This window comes from Lynx canadensis, chromosome B1 (genome assembly GCF_007474595.2).
Source record: "Lynx canadensis isolate LIC74 chromosome B1, mLynCan4.pri.v2, whole genome shotgun sequence".
NCBI classification, from domain to species: domain Eukaryota; kingdom Metazoa; phylum Chordata; class Mammalia; order Carnivora; family Felidae; genus Lynx; species Lynx canadensis.
Window position 1 is genome coordinate 109,141,825 of NC_044306.2, and position 13,672 is coordinate 109,155,496.

The 13,672-nt window shown below is 34.9% G+C and overlaps 1 protein-coding gene across 1 annotated transcript in view; it reads left to right on the forward strand.

Moving 5' to 3' along the window:
* The window catches only part of LOC115512302 (bifunctional heparan sulfate N-deacetylase/N-sulfotransferase 4-like), a 424,934-nt gene that overhangs the window by 274,750 nt on the left and 136,512 nt on the right, over positions 1-13,672 (forward strand). Inside the window, 1 exon segment of the mRNA XM_032592912.1 lies at positions 9,908-9,995. Within this exon segment, the coding sequence (XP_032448803.1) occupies positions 9,908-9,995 (88 nt within the window).

Below are 13,672 nucleotides of genomic sequence, written 5' to 3' on the forward strand. Positions count from 1 at the left end.
TCATGTTTATCAAAAGTGTAAATTCTATTTCTAAATACTTTGCACATTTCTGTAATATTAAGGAATTGCTATTGATCAGAACTTCTTTAGGGATATCCTGCAGTAATGGAAGAATCCTCCTTTCTTTAGGTGGCTTACAAAGAGCTAAGTTATTACATGATTGAATGCACACAGAATCACATTTTATATAAAATCACAAATATTATATTCTGCAACTTGCATTGGATACTGAATAGGAAACTATAGCATGACTCCAGGAGACACTTCTACTTCCTAGGAATTAGCTATCCACTTAATGCTTTTTCCTAAAACCGTATGTAGCACATTTAAGCAAGTGGGAGTATGTGTTGCTAGCTAATAGTTCAGAGGAAAAACTAAGGTAAGCCATATACAAAATTATTCCTACTAGAGAGTGTGGTATGTTAATGTGAATTAAGAACCTCTCAAGAGGCACCTGGGTGGCTCAGTCAGTTAAGTGTCCGACTCTTGATTTTGACTCAAGTCATGGTCTCACTGTTCATGAGGTCAGATTGGCCCCCTCATAGGGTTCTGTGCTGATAGTGCAGAGCCTACTTGGGATTCCCTCTGTCCCTCTCTCTGCCTCTCCCCTGCTTGCTTGCACTCTTGTGCTCTCTCTCACAAAATAAACAAATAAAATTTAAAAAAAGAACCTCTCAAAAGGAGTATAATATAGAGTGTTTCTAAACATTTTGAACATGGAATTATTTTTTCATAGAATTGTTAAATTTCACAGACCTAGTGACCCCACAGATCATGGTTTGGAAAAAAACCCTCTGTAAGCAACAACTCTGTTTCACTCGTTAATTCCTCTTCTACAGTAAAATCATCCATGATGACTTGGTATTGAAGGCAGCCCAAACTTCCACACTCCACAGACTCCAAAGCCAGCTCTGAGAGGAATGATTCTGTGTCTGTTTTAGAGCTTCCATAGCAGTACAAAGCATTTCTATCAAGTTGGCTCCCCAACATGGGAATCAGGATTATGAAAGTGATTCAGGTTACATTTTAAAGTTCCAACCTAAAATACATAAATAAAGAAATGAAGTCCCAGCCTGACACAATGAGAATTTGCACCAATTCAGTGCAGATCCTTACTGAGAATTGTTGGAAATATTTTGCATCATAAACTACTTTCCACCCACCCTTACCCAATAAAGGTTTGATTTTGTCAGTTTGCTTGTGTTGTGTGTTCATGTGTATGCTTCTCTCAGCTATCTAATTCCTGATAATTCCTGAAGCCATCTTTTAGTCCCTGAGTTTACAATGACCAGTTTCATTCCACATCCCCAAAGAAGTCCTAACATAAGGTAGGTAGTATCTCACTATTACTCTATCATGTACTTGAATACTTTGGCTTCAGGAAAATAAGACAGTCATTTTTGTCATTATGTCATAAAAGGCTTTAAAGGGAATAGTTATGTTACCCAAACCATGAACTCTGAAGTTATAATATATTTTTATCTTTTTATAACAAAAAAATCTTGTAGGGCATGATAGAGACTTGGAGCAAAATTTATAGGAAAAGTAAATTAAATAATATAATTGAAGGCCAAGTTTAGAGGAAATAACTTTTTTTTAGTATTTATTTTTGAGAGAGAGACAGAGACAGAGACAGAGACAGAGAGAGAGCATGAGTAGGGGAGGAGCAGAGAGAGAAGGGGGCACAGAATCCATAGCAGGCTCCAAGCTCTTGAGTTGTCAGCAAAGAGCCCTATGCAGGGCTTGAACCCACGAACCGTGAAGTCATGACCTGAGACAAAGTTGGATGCTTAACTGACTGAGCTGCCCAGTTGCCTCCATAGAAACTAACTTTTTTTTTTTTAATTTTTTTTCAACGTTTATTTATTTTTGGGACAGAGAGAGACAGAGCATGAACGGGGGAGGGGCAGAGAGAGAGGGAGACACAGAATCGAAAACAGGCTCCAGGCTCCGAGCCATCAGCCCAGAGCCTGACGCGGGGCTCGAACTCACGGACCGCGAGATCGTGACCTGGCTGAAGTCGGACGCTTAACCGACTGCGCCACCCAGGCGCCCCAGAAACTAACTTTTAAAGGAGAATACCAGTGGTGCAAATAATATTACCTGAAGGAACTTATGGTTCATATTTGATTCAAATTTATTTGATTCAAAATTCCAATCAATTAGGTAGAACATGAAAAACATGGAAACAGAACAGAACACACTCATAGTTTGAGATGATCTATACAGACTGAAAATGAGATTACAGTTGGAGAGAGTTTGGGGCTGATAAGAACTGGGCAATGTTTCACCTTGCTTATGGAAATTTTCTGATCCCAGGGCAAATGCAAGACTGCTAAGCAGAAAGCAGAAGCAGAAGTTCATCTCACATACTTTCAGAATTAACTGAAGTCAAAATGACTTCGAATTCTGTCAACACAAAGCTGCCCAGACCACTTTACAGTAACAAAGTTTAGGGGACAAGAAAAATCCATCCATACCCACTGGGAAGGAATTCAAAGTCACATGGAGTGATTTGCTGATGTAATCAAATGCAATTTACAACACTATAAATGCACTTCAAATTTAATGATTTATATAACCTTCATTGTGTTCTTTGATAATCAAGCAGAAAATGCAAACTCTTCACATACGTGACACGAGTTAATATTATTTTGCAAGGTCAAACCAATTTTCAAATTTTCTCTTCTCTTTGCCAGTACCTTTAATCGGCATCAGTGTTTCACCTTCCAGCATGCAAAAAGCACTCCTTATGCTATATAAGACTACTCCCCTTGCACATATATACATTCCTTGTGCAGTTAGTTCCTGAAGTTTACCCTCCAGTTTTGGATAACAAAGACTGAAAAGCAATGGTGCTGTATGACTTTAAGGTCTCTTTCCTGTTAGGGTTGATGTAGAAGTTTCAACAACATAGTCATCCTGTTGTGAGAAAGAATGTTTAGTATAGCAGTGCAAGTATTGATTTTTCCCTCAAAACCTTTCCCAATTCTCCCACATCTGAATGTCAGAAATCTGAAGCATTAATGAAATTACACTCCACTTCACTTCCCACACCAGTCCATCAACATTACACTACTTTCTTCTATTCCCAGTACCTCCAGGAAAAGCCACGCCTGCATTTATTTATTTATTTATTTATTTATTTATTTATTTATTTATCCTTCCTGGAACTACTACAAAAGTCTCCTACCTGATTTTCCTGTGTTTTGCTCCAGTTGTCCTACAATTCCTTCTCAGCAATGAGCCAGAAGATTCCATTTAAAACGTAAAATCATATCTTATGTGAGATGCAGTAAAGTGTGGTGTATTAAGATGCCGAGGTTTTTCCTGACACTGAGCCTTGTTCTCACTGTCCCGTTGCCTGCAGCACACAGTCCTCCAGAGCCCTGATTTGGGCATGGCTGGCCTCTCATTTTTCATGCCTCAACTAAATTGCCACTTTTTCAGAGAGGCTTCATAGATCATATTGCTTATCCTGTCGAAATTCAGGCACTCTGTGTTAGTTTCAATAAGAGCATATACTATAATTATTTTTGTACCACTAATTACAGTTTGCAATTAAATAATTATTTGGTTGATCTGCCGTGTGTATCATGTTTGCCTAAACAGAACCCAGTTTCTACGAGAACAACAAGCTTATCAGTTTTGTTTGTCAGACATTTTCTAACTCCTTAACATTATGTAGCTTTTTTAGCCTCTCTGTGCCTTATATGCCTCAAAAATAGGGTTAATTAAGGGATCACAGGGAGATTTAAATTTTTTTAATGTTTATGTATTTTGAGAGAGAGACAGAGACAGTGAGTGAACAGGAGCGGAGGGGTAGGCAGAGAGAGAGGGAGACAAAATCTGAAGCAGGCTTCAGCCTCTGAGCTGTCAGCACAGAGCCTGAAGCGGGGCTGGAATCCAGGAATGTGAGATCATGACCTGAGCAGAAGTTGGCCACTCAACTGCCCCAGCCACCCAGGCAGTCCATGGGATCACAGGGTATTTAAAGAGATAATCCAAATAGAGTGCTTCTCACAGGGCCTAACACATAGTAAAAGCTCCATTATTATTAGCATTCTTTCCTGTGTCTTTAGTAACTAGAAGAGTGCCTAAAACATAGCAGGGATTCAATTATTATTGTTTCAATGGATGGATGAATTAATAATCGCACAAGGAGGAAGAGAGCCCAAAGGTTGAGCTTCAGATCCCTGGTTTCCTGGATACTTAGGCAAGAGATGAGAGATGGGAGGACGACACTTAAGTGATGACTAGGAAGATGAGAGAGAAATTGTTCTGAAATACCATAGTGTTTTTCTACTCAGCAAGTTGTTCTTCCATTTGAGTCTGATTTCAGCAGAAGGATCCCCAAACCCCACACGTGTCTCCCCACAAATGGTCTCCACATTTCTTCATTTTATAATTACAAACATTCATTCATTCTTCCTTAGTTAACTCTTCCATTCCATAATCACAGCCCAACTGTTCAATGTGAAATACCGTGGAAGATTTGGCGTATTGGTGTAATAAAATTCTGTCAGTGTATAAATTATATCAGACAATTTCCTCTTTGAGTAGCAGTAAGCGATTTTAAAAATGAGAGAGCAAAAGAGAGAGAGAGTAGGTTTCTGAAAGAATACAGATCGCTTCTAAGGGAAAGAAGATGAAAAAGAAGAGAGACAGAGACTATCAAAGGCAAACTTCAAAAGCTTCATACTTTCACCCTGGGTCAGCCCTATTCATCTTCATTTACTTGACAAATAGTCTGCACAAAAGTGCATGGACTCCTGAGTCATTTCATCCTGGTTGGTCCCACAAACTTACTGTAGTGGGACCTGAAGTTATTAAGGTTGGACCAAGTGTTAAGGCAAACATGCTCAATTTGGGCCCTCTCCTAGTGTTATTGCGTAGGCCACTTGAACTTTCCACAAAGCATTTTTTTCCACCTGGACCATAAGTATAGAGGTAACCTCTTCTGATTCCCACATCAAGATCTTATAAGATAACTAAGATGACACTTTCATTTAATTATTGGATATATTAAAAAACTGTACAAGACAGTTAAAGGAACAAAAACTATCACCCTTCTGGGTTTGATTTGAAATTTTGGAAGTATAAGGCTATATCAATATATGTAGATAGTCATATCTTATGTGCAGTTACGGAAAGGGTTAGCCTGAATATCAGAGTGGGTTAAGACATAAACAAAATACCCCCCAAAAAATAAATATTTTTAAAAATTTTAAAAGGGGGGGCGCCTGGGTGGCTCAGTCAGTTAAGCATCCGACTTTGACTCAGGTCTTGATCTCACCGTTCGTGAATTTGAGCCCCATGTCGGGCTCTGTGCTTATGGCTCAGATCTGGAGCCTGCTTCGGATTCTGTGTGTGTCTCTCTCTGCCCCTCCCCCATTCGTTCTCTGTCTCTCTCTCTCTCAAAAATAAATATTTAAAAAAAATTTTTTTAAAAGGCATAAGCAACATACTTTGAAATTAGCATAAATATAAATAGTGCACTAACTTAATATTTCCCAAAGTTCCTTGATGATTATAATCTCCAGCTTGAAGCTATAAGAATCACTATTAAATTTACAGTTTCCTAGGTTCCATTTTATACTCCAATTCAGAATTTCCAGAACATGGGCCGGGGAAAGTTACTTTACAAGCATTCTGGCAACTCATTTCATATGGGTAACCTGGAAACAATTGCTTGACCCTTTTTAGAAGCAACTAGGGTCTCTGATGAAATACACAAGCCTGGACCTTATCACATAAAACTAAATCAATAACTTTTCAAGTGGGAATCCAGAATTGACAATATTAGCAGTCTCTTTTAGAAAATTTTATGCACAATAAAGTTTGAGAACCATTGTTTTCTTTAACATTTTGCAGTAGGGCCAAGTCAGACTTGCTTTATTAAATACTGAGAACTTGTTATGATAACATTATGCAAATGTAAGTAATATCTATTAAAATAATGAATTGTTGCCTTTTCTTAAGTTGTATATATTTATTCTCTTTAATATCTAGTCAAGTTCCTTAGTAAATTCTTCCCAGATAATGCAAAGGAATATCTTAAAGCTGTATATATATAGATATATATTTTTTTAATGTTTATTTTTGAGAGAGAGAGAGAGAGAGAGAGAGAGAGAGAGAGAGAGTGGGGGGGGCAGAGTGGGGGATAGAGGATACAAAACAGGCTCTGTACTGACAGCTCCAACTCAGGAACTGTGAGATCATGACCTGAGCTGAAGTCAGATACTCAACCAACTGAGCCACCCAGGTGCCCCAAAGCTGTTTATATTTCTTATGAGATAAACTATTAAAGAAAGTAGCAAGTTTATTGTCTAAACACTAAATATATTTCATTTTACATTTATGTTCAAAAGTTAGTGAAATTTCCTCACAAAATATTCAGATAAAAAAAGCTTATCTGTAGCTACATGTTGTTTCCTAAACTTTACAATTTGATTTTTATCTATAATTGACACATATTACTTCCACTTTATAAACAAGTTTTTCCAAAGTAAGTTTTTTTTAGTTTCATTATATTTCATTTATTCACAATTTTATATTTGTCTTTTCTTATCTAACATTTCTTCTGACACTTTACACTTCCTCTATTTCTATTCTTTACTTTTTCTATGTTTCTTCTTTAATTTTTGTGGTTTAACATTTTTTTTCTTTTAAGCTTATTTATGATTTTTATTTTTAAAATTGGACTATTTTATTACTCATTATTATTTGTATCTCTCTTCCTTTACCATCGAAAGACCATGGAAATTTTCTTTCCCTGAATTTTGGAAGTTAAAGAACTTTTTTATACTGAAATAGTCAGTCATGGAATCTTTCAGCGTCTGCCTTTTTAATCTATTTGTTTTGTTTTACTTATAGAAATTGTAATTTTTACCCCACATTAATCAAAATTACATGTTGGGAGAGTATGACTAGACAATTCTATTTCTTTCAACAATAGAAGGGTCTGCCAAATTCTTCATAGAGTTATTAGTACCACTGGAAGAAAATCCATCTGTCCTCGCTTCTGTGAGCTTGTCTTACTAGGTAATCTATAATATAAGATTATAAAGTATCCATGATATAAATGTCCTGGTGAAATGTAGCATCCTATCCATATTGTTCTGATATCATTTAATGGTATGGTCCATGAACCATGTTTATCATTTTACCATCAGAAATATGTTACTAGTAAAAATAAAGGAAACTAATTCAATTGAATGCCTTCCACATTTACAAAAATATATCTAGCACTAGGGAATATGTAAAAATAAATAAGGTTTGATTGACTTGAAGATGCTTATAGACTAGAAGAAGTGGGATATAAAGTGATGTAGTAAAGAAGAAAATAATGTAAGTCTTAAGAAAAATAATTTAAGAACTTTGGGAGATAAAAAAAGTAAAAGCTTTGAGGCATCAGGGCAGGCTTCATACAGAAATGGCATTTGGGCAGAACTTTAAAGAATGGATGGGTTTGGGGAATGGGATCTGGAGCAGCTGGAGACTAAGCAAAAGGAACAGAGTAAGGAAAGGCACGGAGAAATATAGGAATGGGAATAGATCCAGAGGACAAGGTGATTTGGGGGAAACAACAATGCATGTAGCTTAACTGGAAAAGTGGAGGCGCCAACAATACCTAATAGGTGGGGAGAGAATGACACATTGAGTGCTCATTGACAGCATTTATTGAGTTTCTACTGTGTGCCAGGCATTTAGCTGTATACTTTCTACAACATAATCCCCAATAATAGTGTGAAACAGGTATTAAACATTATCCCATTTACAGATAAGGGAAAGAAAGCATTAGAGAACTGAAATGACCAGCAAGGCTGAGCCATTAATTGAATGGCCTCCTTGACCCCAAGGGTGAAGTGCATTTACTGCCTCTGGGATGTTAGCTTGATTGCAGAATGTAAGGCAGATTAGAGGAAGATAAAACTGAAGGGTGGGAAGGTTAGCAGACTATAGTGTTTTAAAAGCCCAAGAAAAAGACAATGGAGGTGTTCCTAAAGTGGTGGCAAGTTGATTGAGGGAAAAATACATTGTTTGATGTTTATTGATTTGATTTTGATTTATTTTCCCCTAATAAAGCATTGAAAATGTGGGCCCACTCCATCAGTATAAATTAAAATCCCTTACTGGTCTATCATAACATGCTCTAGATTTCTTTGTAGAACTTATCATGAGTTGTAATTATACATTTTTCTGACTGTCTATTTAAATTCTCTCCCTCTCTAAGCATTAAAGTCCTAGGTTAAAGGGACTATGCTTGTTACACCCAATATATACACTAAATATATGTATCCACCTACAATAAATATGTAGTGATTTTAAGATACTGGAGAACTAAATGCAAAATAATGACTTTGAGAACCCAGAGGTAAGAATTGGAAGGGGATTGGAGTGGTAAGGAATACAGGGGAAAGGAGAGTGTTTTAAAAAAACTAATTGAAGTTATGGAAGCCCAGGGATTGTGCATTGAATAAAGTAAGAAACCCAGAAAAAGAAACTTACTAAGATAAAGAGATGCATGATATTTTCAATTTAACACTGTATTCCACAGGATTTACCAATATGCTTGACTATTTCAAAAGACTTTATTTTTAACTCCAACCTCTTTTTAGTGTTTAGGTTTTTTTTCTTTCTGAGAACTTTTAAAAAATATATTACATATAACTGAGTCAAACTAAATAAGCCTATTTTTTTCCTTTTTCTACTTAATTCATAATATTTAAATAAGATTGGCCAGGATTACACGCAATGTAACTGTAACCTAGGATAACCACTGATTATGTAGTTATCAACCTTTTAGTTATTCTTTTATCTAATTAAGCTAATTTGCAGGAGAGTCCTCTTAATTCTGGAGGAGTAAATAGTTCCACAAATTTTTTAAGCAGATACTTATCCACTGTGACTAATACTCAAGAGAATTGTCTAAATTTCTGTTCACCTTAACATATTGATAGCAGTAACCAAAAATTGGTCTTACTAATATGTCTAGTTTGAAATGAATTTTTCATTTTCATCAGAACAAAGTAAGTCCCCTTTAAAAATCCATTTAAAAACAGGAAAAGCATTCTGAATCAAAAAGCAAACTAAAAAGCCCAAGGATATGAGAGTTCTGAATTATGCTACATATGTTGGCATAGGAATAATAGCAGTTTAAGGATTGGCAGAAAATTTACAGGACTAAGTCTGACTCTAAGATTACTATCAGTGTGTTCCTATCCTGTCTACAAATAAGAAATTAACATAGAATAATTCCAGATACAGAAGATAGGCACATTTCTCCACAGTTGGAAAAGTTTTCTTTATGGAATTGGCTATTTATTTTCTATCTGTCCTTGCCTGGTTCATATTTCAAGATTTGCAATCAATATAAATTATACATTTCTCTTTAATTTATATGGTTGAGAACCCAAGCTTTTAACGTAATGATTATCCCTTATAAAATGATAGGGGAGGTAGCACAGTTAAATAAATACTGAATTGCAACTCAAACAAATATTACCTTTCCATTCTTTACTAACAAATTAAAGACTTGTCTATATCCAAAAATTCTGAAAATTTTCTCCCAAGGAAAAAAAAGTGTAATAATCTGAAATCAAGAAATGACTCACACGGAAATGAAAAATGATTTCAGTGCTGTGTGTTTAGAGAATTGCCTCTCAGCAACTTATAATGTGCTTAGGGCTTAACTGCTTCATAATTTGGTGAACTTCAATAAAAATAATAATAGTGATTATAATACCTGAGATATGAATAGCATATAACAGTAGCCATCAAAAACCCAAAAAGCAACAAAGCCCATACTATTTTGTTTCACTCATGCATACACATTTGAAAAAGAGGCATCCCAAAACTTCATATTTATTTTTCTAAAATCATGTTAATTTCTTATTTATTTCAGGCATTACTAGAGACTCAAAATTTACTGCGCACTCAGGTTGCAAATTTTACCTTCAACCTTGGATTTTCAGGGAAGTTTTACCACACAGGTAAGAAGGAGCTTTGTGTTCTCAGGAAGCTACATATAAATAGGAGAGAGGATTTTAAATGTTTCATAAGTAGGAGAAATAGAATATCTGGACTGATTATGGGAAAAACTTGGATGCATTATATGAGTAGCCAAATCCAAAATCAATGAGCTTGTTTACTTTGGCAAATACTGTTAAAATCAAGGGCAAAAGAGAAAGAGAACTGACTTTTTCAACTCAGTGAAAGAAACCAAGATCATTGTTGAAGTTGTGACTATGCATCTTGTCTCTCAGCGTGGTCCAAGTAGAAAGCATAGTGATGATGATGATGATGATGATGATGGTAATGGTGATGATGATCATGATGATGGCAATAACACTCTAATAATAATAATGGACAGTGTTTTTAAAAAGTCAGATAGTCAAGGTGACAGACATTTTTGTACATATTATTTTCCTTTGGGAAACACCTGGTGATAAGAGAGGAATTTTGTAGCCTCAAAGAAAATCAATAGAGTCTAAGAGTCACCTTGCTTAATTTACCTTCCCTTGCAGGATTTTTCCCTAAAAATATTACAATAATTTGGCCCAACATGCATTAAAACCATCATAATAAGGCTTGTATTTCTTTCCATCTCTATCCAGCCACAGTTGCACTTCTGTTCAGTGTCAGCTTTTAACAAATTCTTAAAATGTGATTGGTGTTCATGCACTACTCCATGTTCTGATATTCCTCACCTCTCTACCCACCGTCATCTCCAGAATTTGACTTTTATTTTCTGAATATCAGCATTCTAATGTCTGGCACTAGTATGGACAAAGCTATGTTCATAGAGCATAGAAGTGACTATCTTGTAACAATGACAAAAATAGCACAAAATGGTGTGTTAGAGTCTGTATTAGGGCAAATACATACTATCTGCTCCTATTTCTGCATTTGTGATTTTGCACTGTCGTTACTTCATAGTATCTTAGTGAAAACATTTCATAGTATTCTCTATGCACGCATGTTATTGACATTAAAAATACCCTGTGCAAAGGTAGTCTTTAATGATCATAAATGCAGCTCATTTACCCAAAGAAGCTTTTTAATGTTTACCCAAAGAGGCTCAGCATGGTTTATTAGAATATTGAAGCAGCAATGTCTTATTGGCTTTTCTTTAATGCTTTTTCCCTCCCGCTTTGAAACATGTAAATCTGTTTAAAGTAATAGAAGGAAAATTAGTATTTAGACCAGTTGATAAATCAAATGATTGCATATTTTAAAAGGACATTTTGCAGAAAGAGATTTGGGTCATCATATCTGCACAGGCAAAGCAATTCCAGCTTACAATTTTGAAAATAGACATAGTTTTGTAAATCTTCTTCAAAAGCCCCCTCAAGAAATGAGTTCAGGCCTAAGAAGCTCTGACTCTGAAGTTATAAAGCAGATAACTCTAAAGGCTATATCTATTCACACAGGGGGAAAATTATGGGATTATTTGAAGTTCACACACAAACAATGCTATTTTGTCTTAAATAGCTAGGTAGTACAAGTAAAGCCATTCTTTTGGTTGAAATATATCTGGATAACTGCCTCAGGTCTTTTATTTACTTTTCATATTCAGACCTATTAAACCTGGCAGACATTCACAGAGTTAATGTTGATAGCAGGTTATAACACTTCCCATTTCTTCTTTATGATCCTGAACATGTACACAGTACACATCCACTAGGAAATGAACAAGACACTAGTTAATATCACAGGGATAGTTGTTGGAGGAAGGTACAAAAAATCATTTTAATTATATCTTTTAAAAAGACCTTATTGACTCAAGTTGGTACTAACCTAACAAAAATAATGGAAGAAATTCTATTCTGTTATGTTGTGTTATGTAGTAGTACACTTTAGAGACCATACATTTAGGTTACACTTTATGAATGCATGTATATATACACACATGCATTCCTAAATCCCAGAAGTTTACTTTCCTTCACGTGAATATGAAACTTTCATTGATTTGCATCCATTGAATCATTGAAGAGCACCCATATTGTATTTCAAAAGTGCATCTTACTACGTTAAGTAGTTATTAATTTACCCAAAGATACCAAGGTTTCCTCTAGCATGGAATAACATGATGATGCGCACTACAGGGAGGGCATACCTTTATCTTATCTAGTCACGTTCTTATATGGAGGCTTAACTGTATGGGAAAAAGTTTGCAAATCAAGGAAGTGCTTTCCTTATACTTGCACTCTGCTATGATGTGTAACTATTAGAAGATGGCCTTGTCACAATGATTGTCTCTGTTCTCTCCCAGGATGTTCTGATTTCCCAATGCATGAGGATGCTGATTGATGAGCCTCATTGTTTTGAAGACATTTAATCACATATGCCCAGTGTAATAATGATAGATTCTTCATTTCGTAGACTGCTTCACTTATTTGTATTTTCCATGTATTCTTTCCTGTTCAGTTTCTCTGTCCTTCACGTGCTAAAAACAATCTCACCCAAAAAGGACATATCGCTAAGCATTCCCTAACAGTCAGCCACTCACAGGTGCCAAATTGAAAGAGGAAGGACATACTGTTGATTAAAAGGGGAAAAAAAGTGTGGAGTTTGAAATAAAGAGTTTTAGTCTGGAAATATGTAAATCTTGATTGGAATTGCACAATGAAAGCTCGATTAAAGACATTACAACATTAAGATGCCTTCTAGGGATAAAGGACTATAAGTATGATTTTTCATAGGGCATAATTTCTAGTGACAATTGTCACTCTTTATAATTAATAATAAATTAATATGATTCAATCAATTACTCCATGGATATTTGTGAATTGTGTTAATATTTTTAATGAGAATTCATTTTACAAAAATATAGATCCTTTATATAAAACTATTACCTTTCAAATATGAAAGTAAAAAAAAAGGTATTACAATCATTCACTTTTGTTTGCTTTTAGTTTTTGATTTTTTATATAAAGTATTGGTTCAAAGAGTAGGTATTAGCAACAGATTGCTTTTGTTCAAATCCAGACTTTGACATTTACTAGCTTTGTGAACATAAACAGGTTATTTAAACTTTCTTTGCCTCAGTTTCTGCATCTCCAAATGAGAATAATAATATCTCCCTCATCTAGAACATGTTCTAAGTGCTATTTTTTATTACTATCACTTTAAAAAGTATTTTTATATAAGATTAAATTTTATCAAAGAATTAACTGAATAATTCACATAGCTCTATTTTCTAATTATGAAATCATAGGTAACATGCATCCATGCACTCATTTATGCATTCATTTTATTTACTTATTTATTTGTATTTTTGTTTATCTTTAAAGAGAGTTTTAAAGTACTACAGTGTGGCAAACACAATCATTAACTGAAATAACACTGTTCTTATCCACATGTAGAAGTAGCATTCTTAGAAACAACTTTTATGTATGTGCCTTACATTCAGTGAAGCAATGCATTGTAAACATGTATATACAATGAAATAGTAAACTCTCCTTATTTATAGATACAAGTAGCATTCTTAGAGATATATTTTCTACATGTGTCTTTTTGAAGGTTTTATAGGCAATGCAATGTACTGAAAACATTTTCTGAAATTAATTTTCTTAATTTTTTATTGAAGTATCACTGACATACGATATATTAGATTCAGGTGTACAACATAGTGATTTGAAAATTACATACATTACAATTTGTTCAC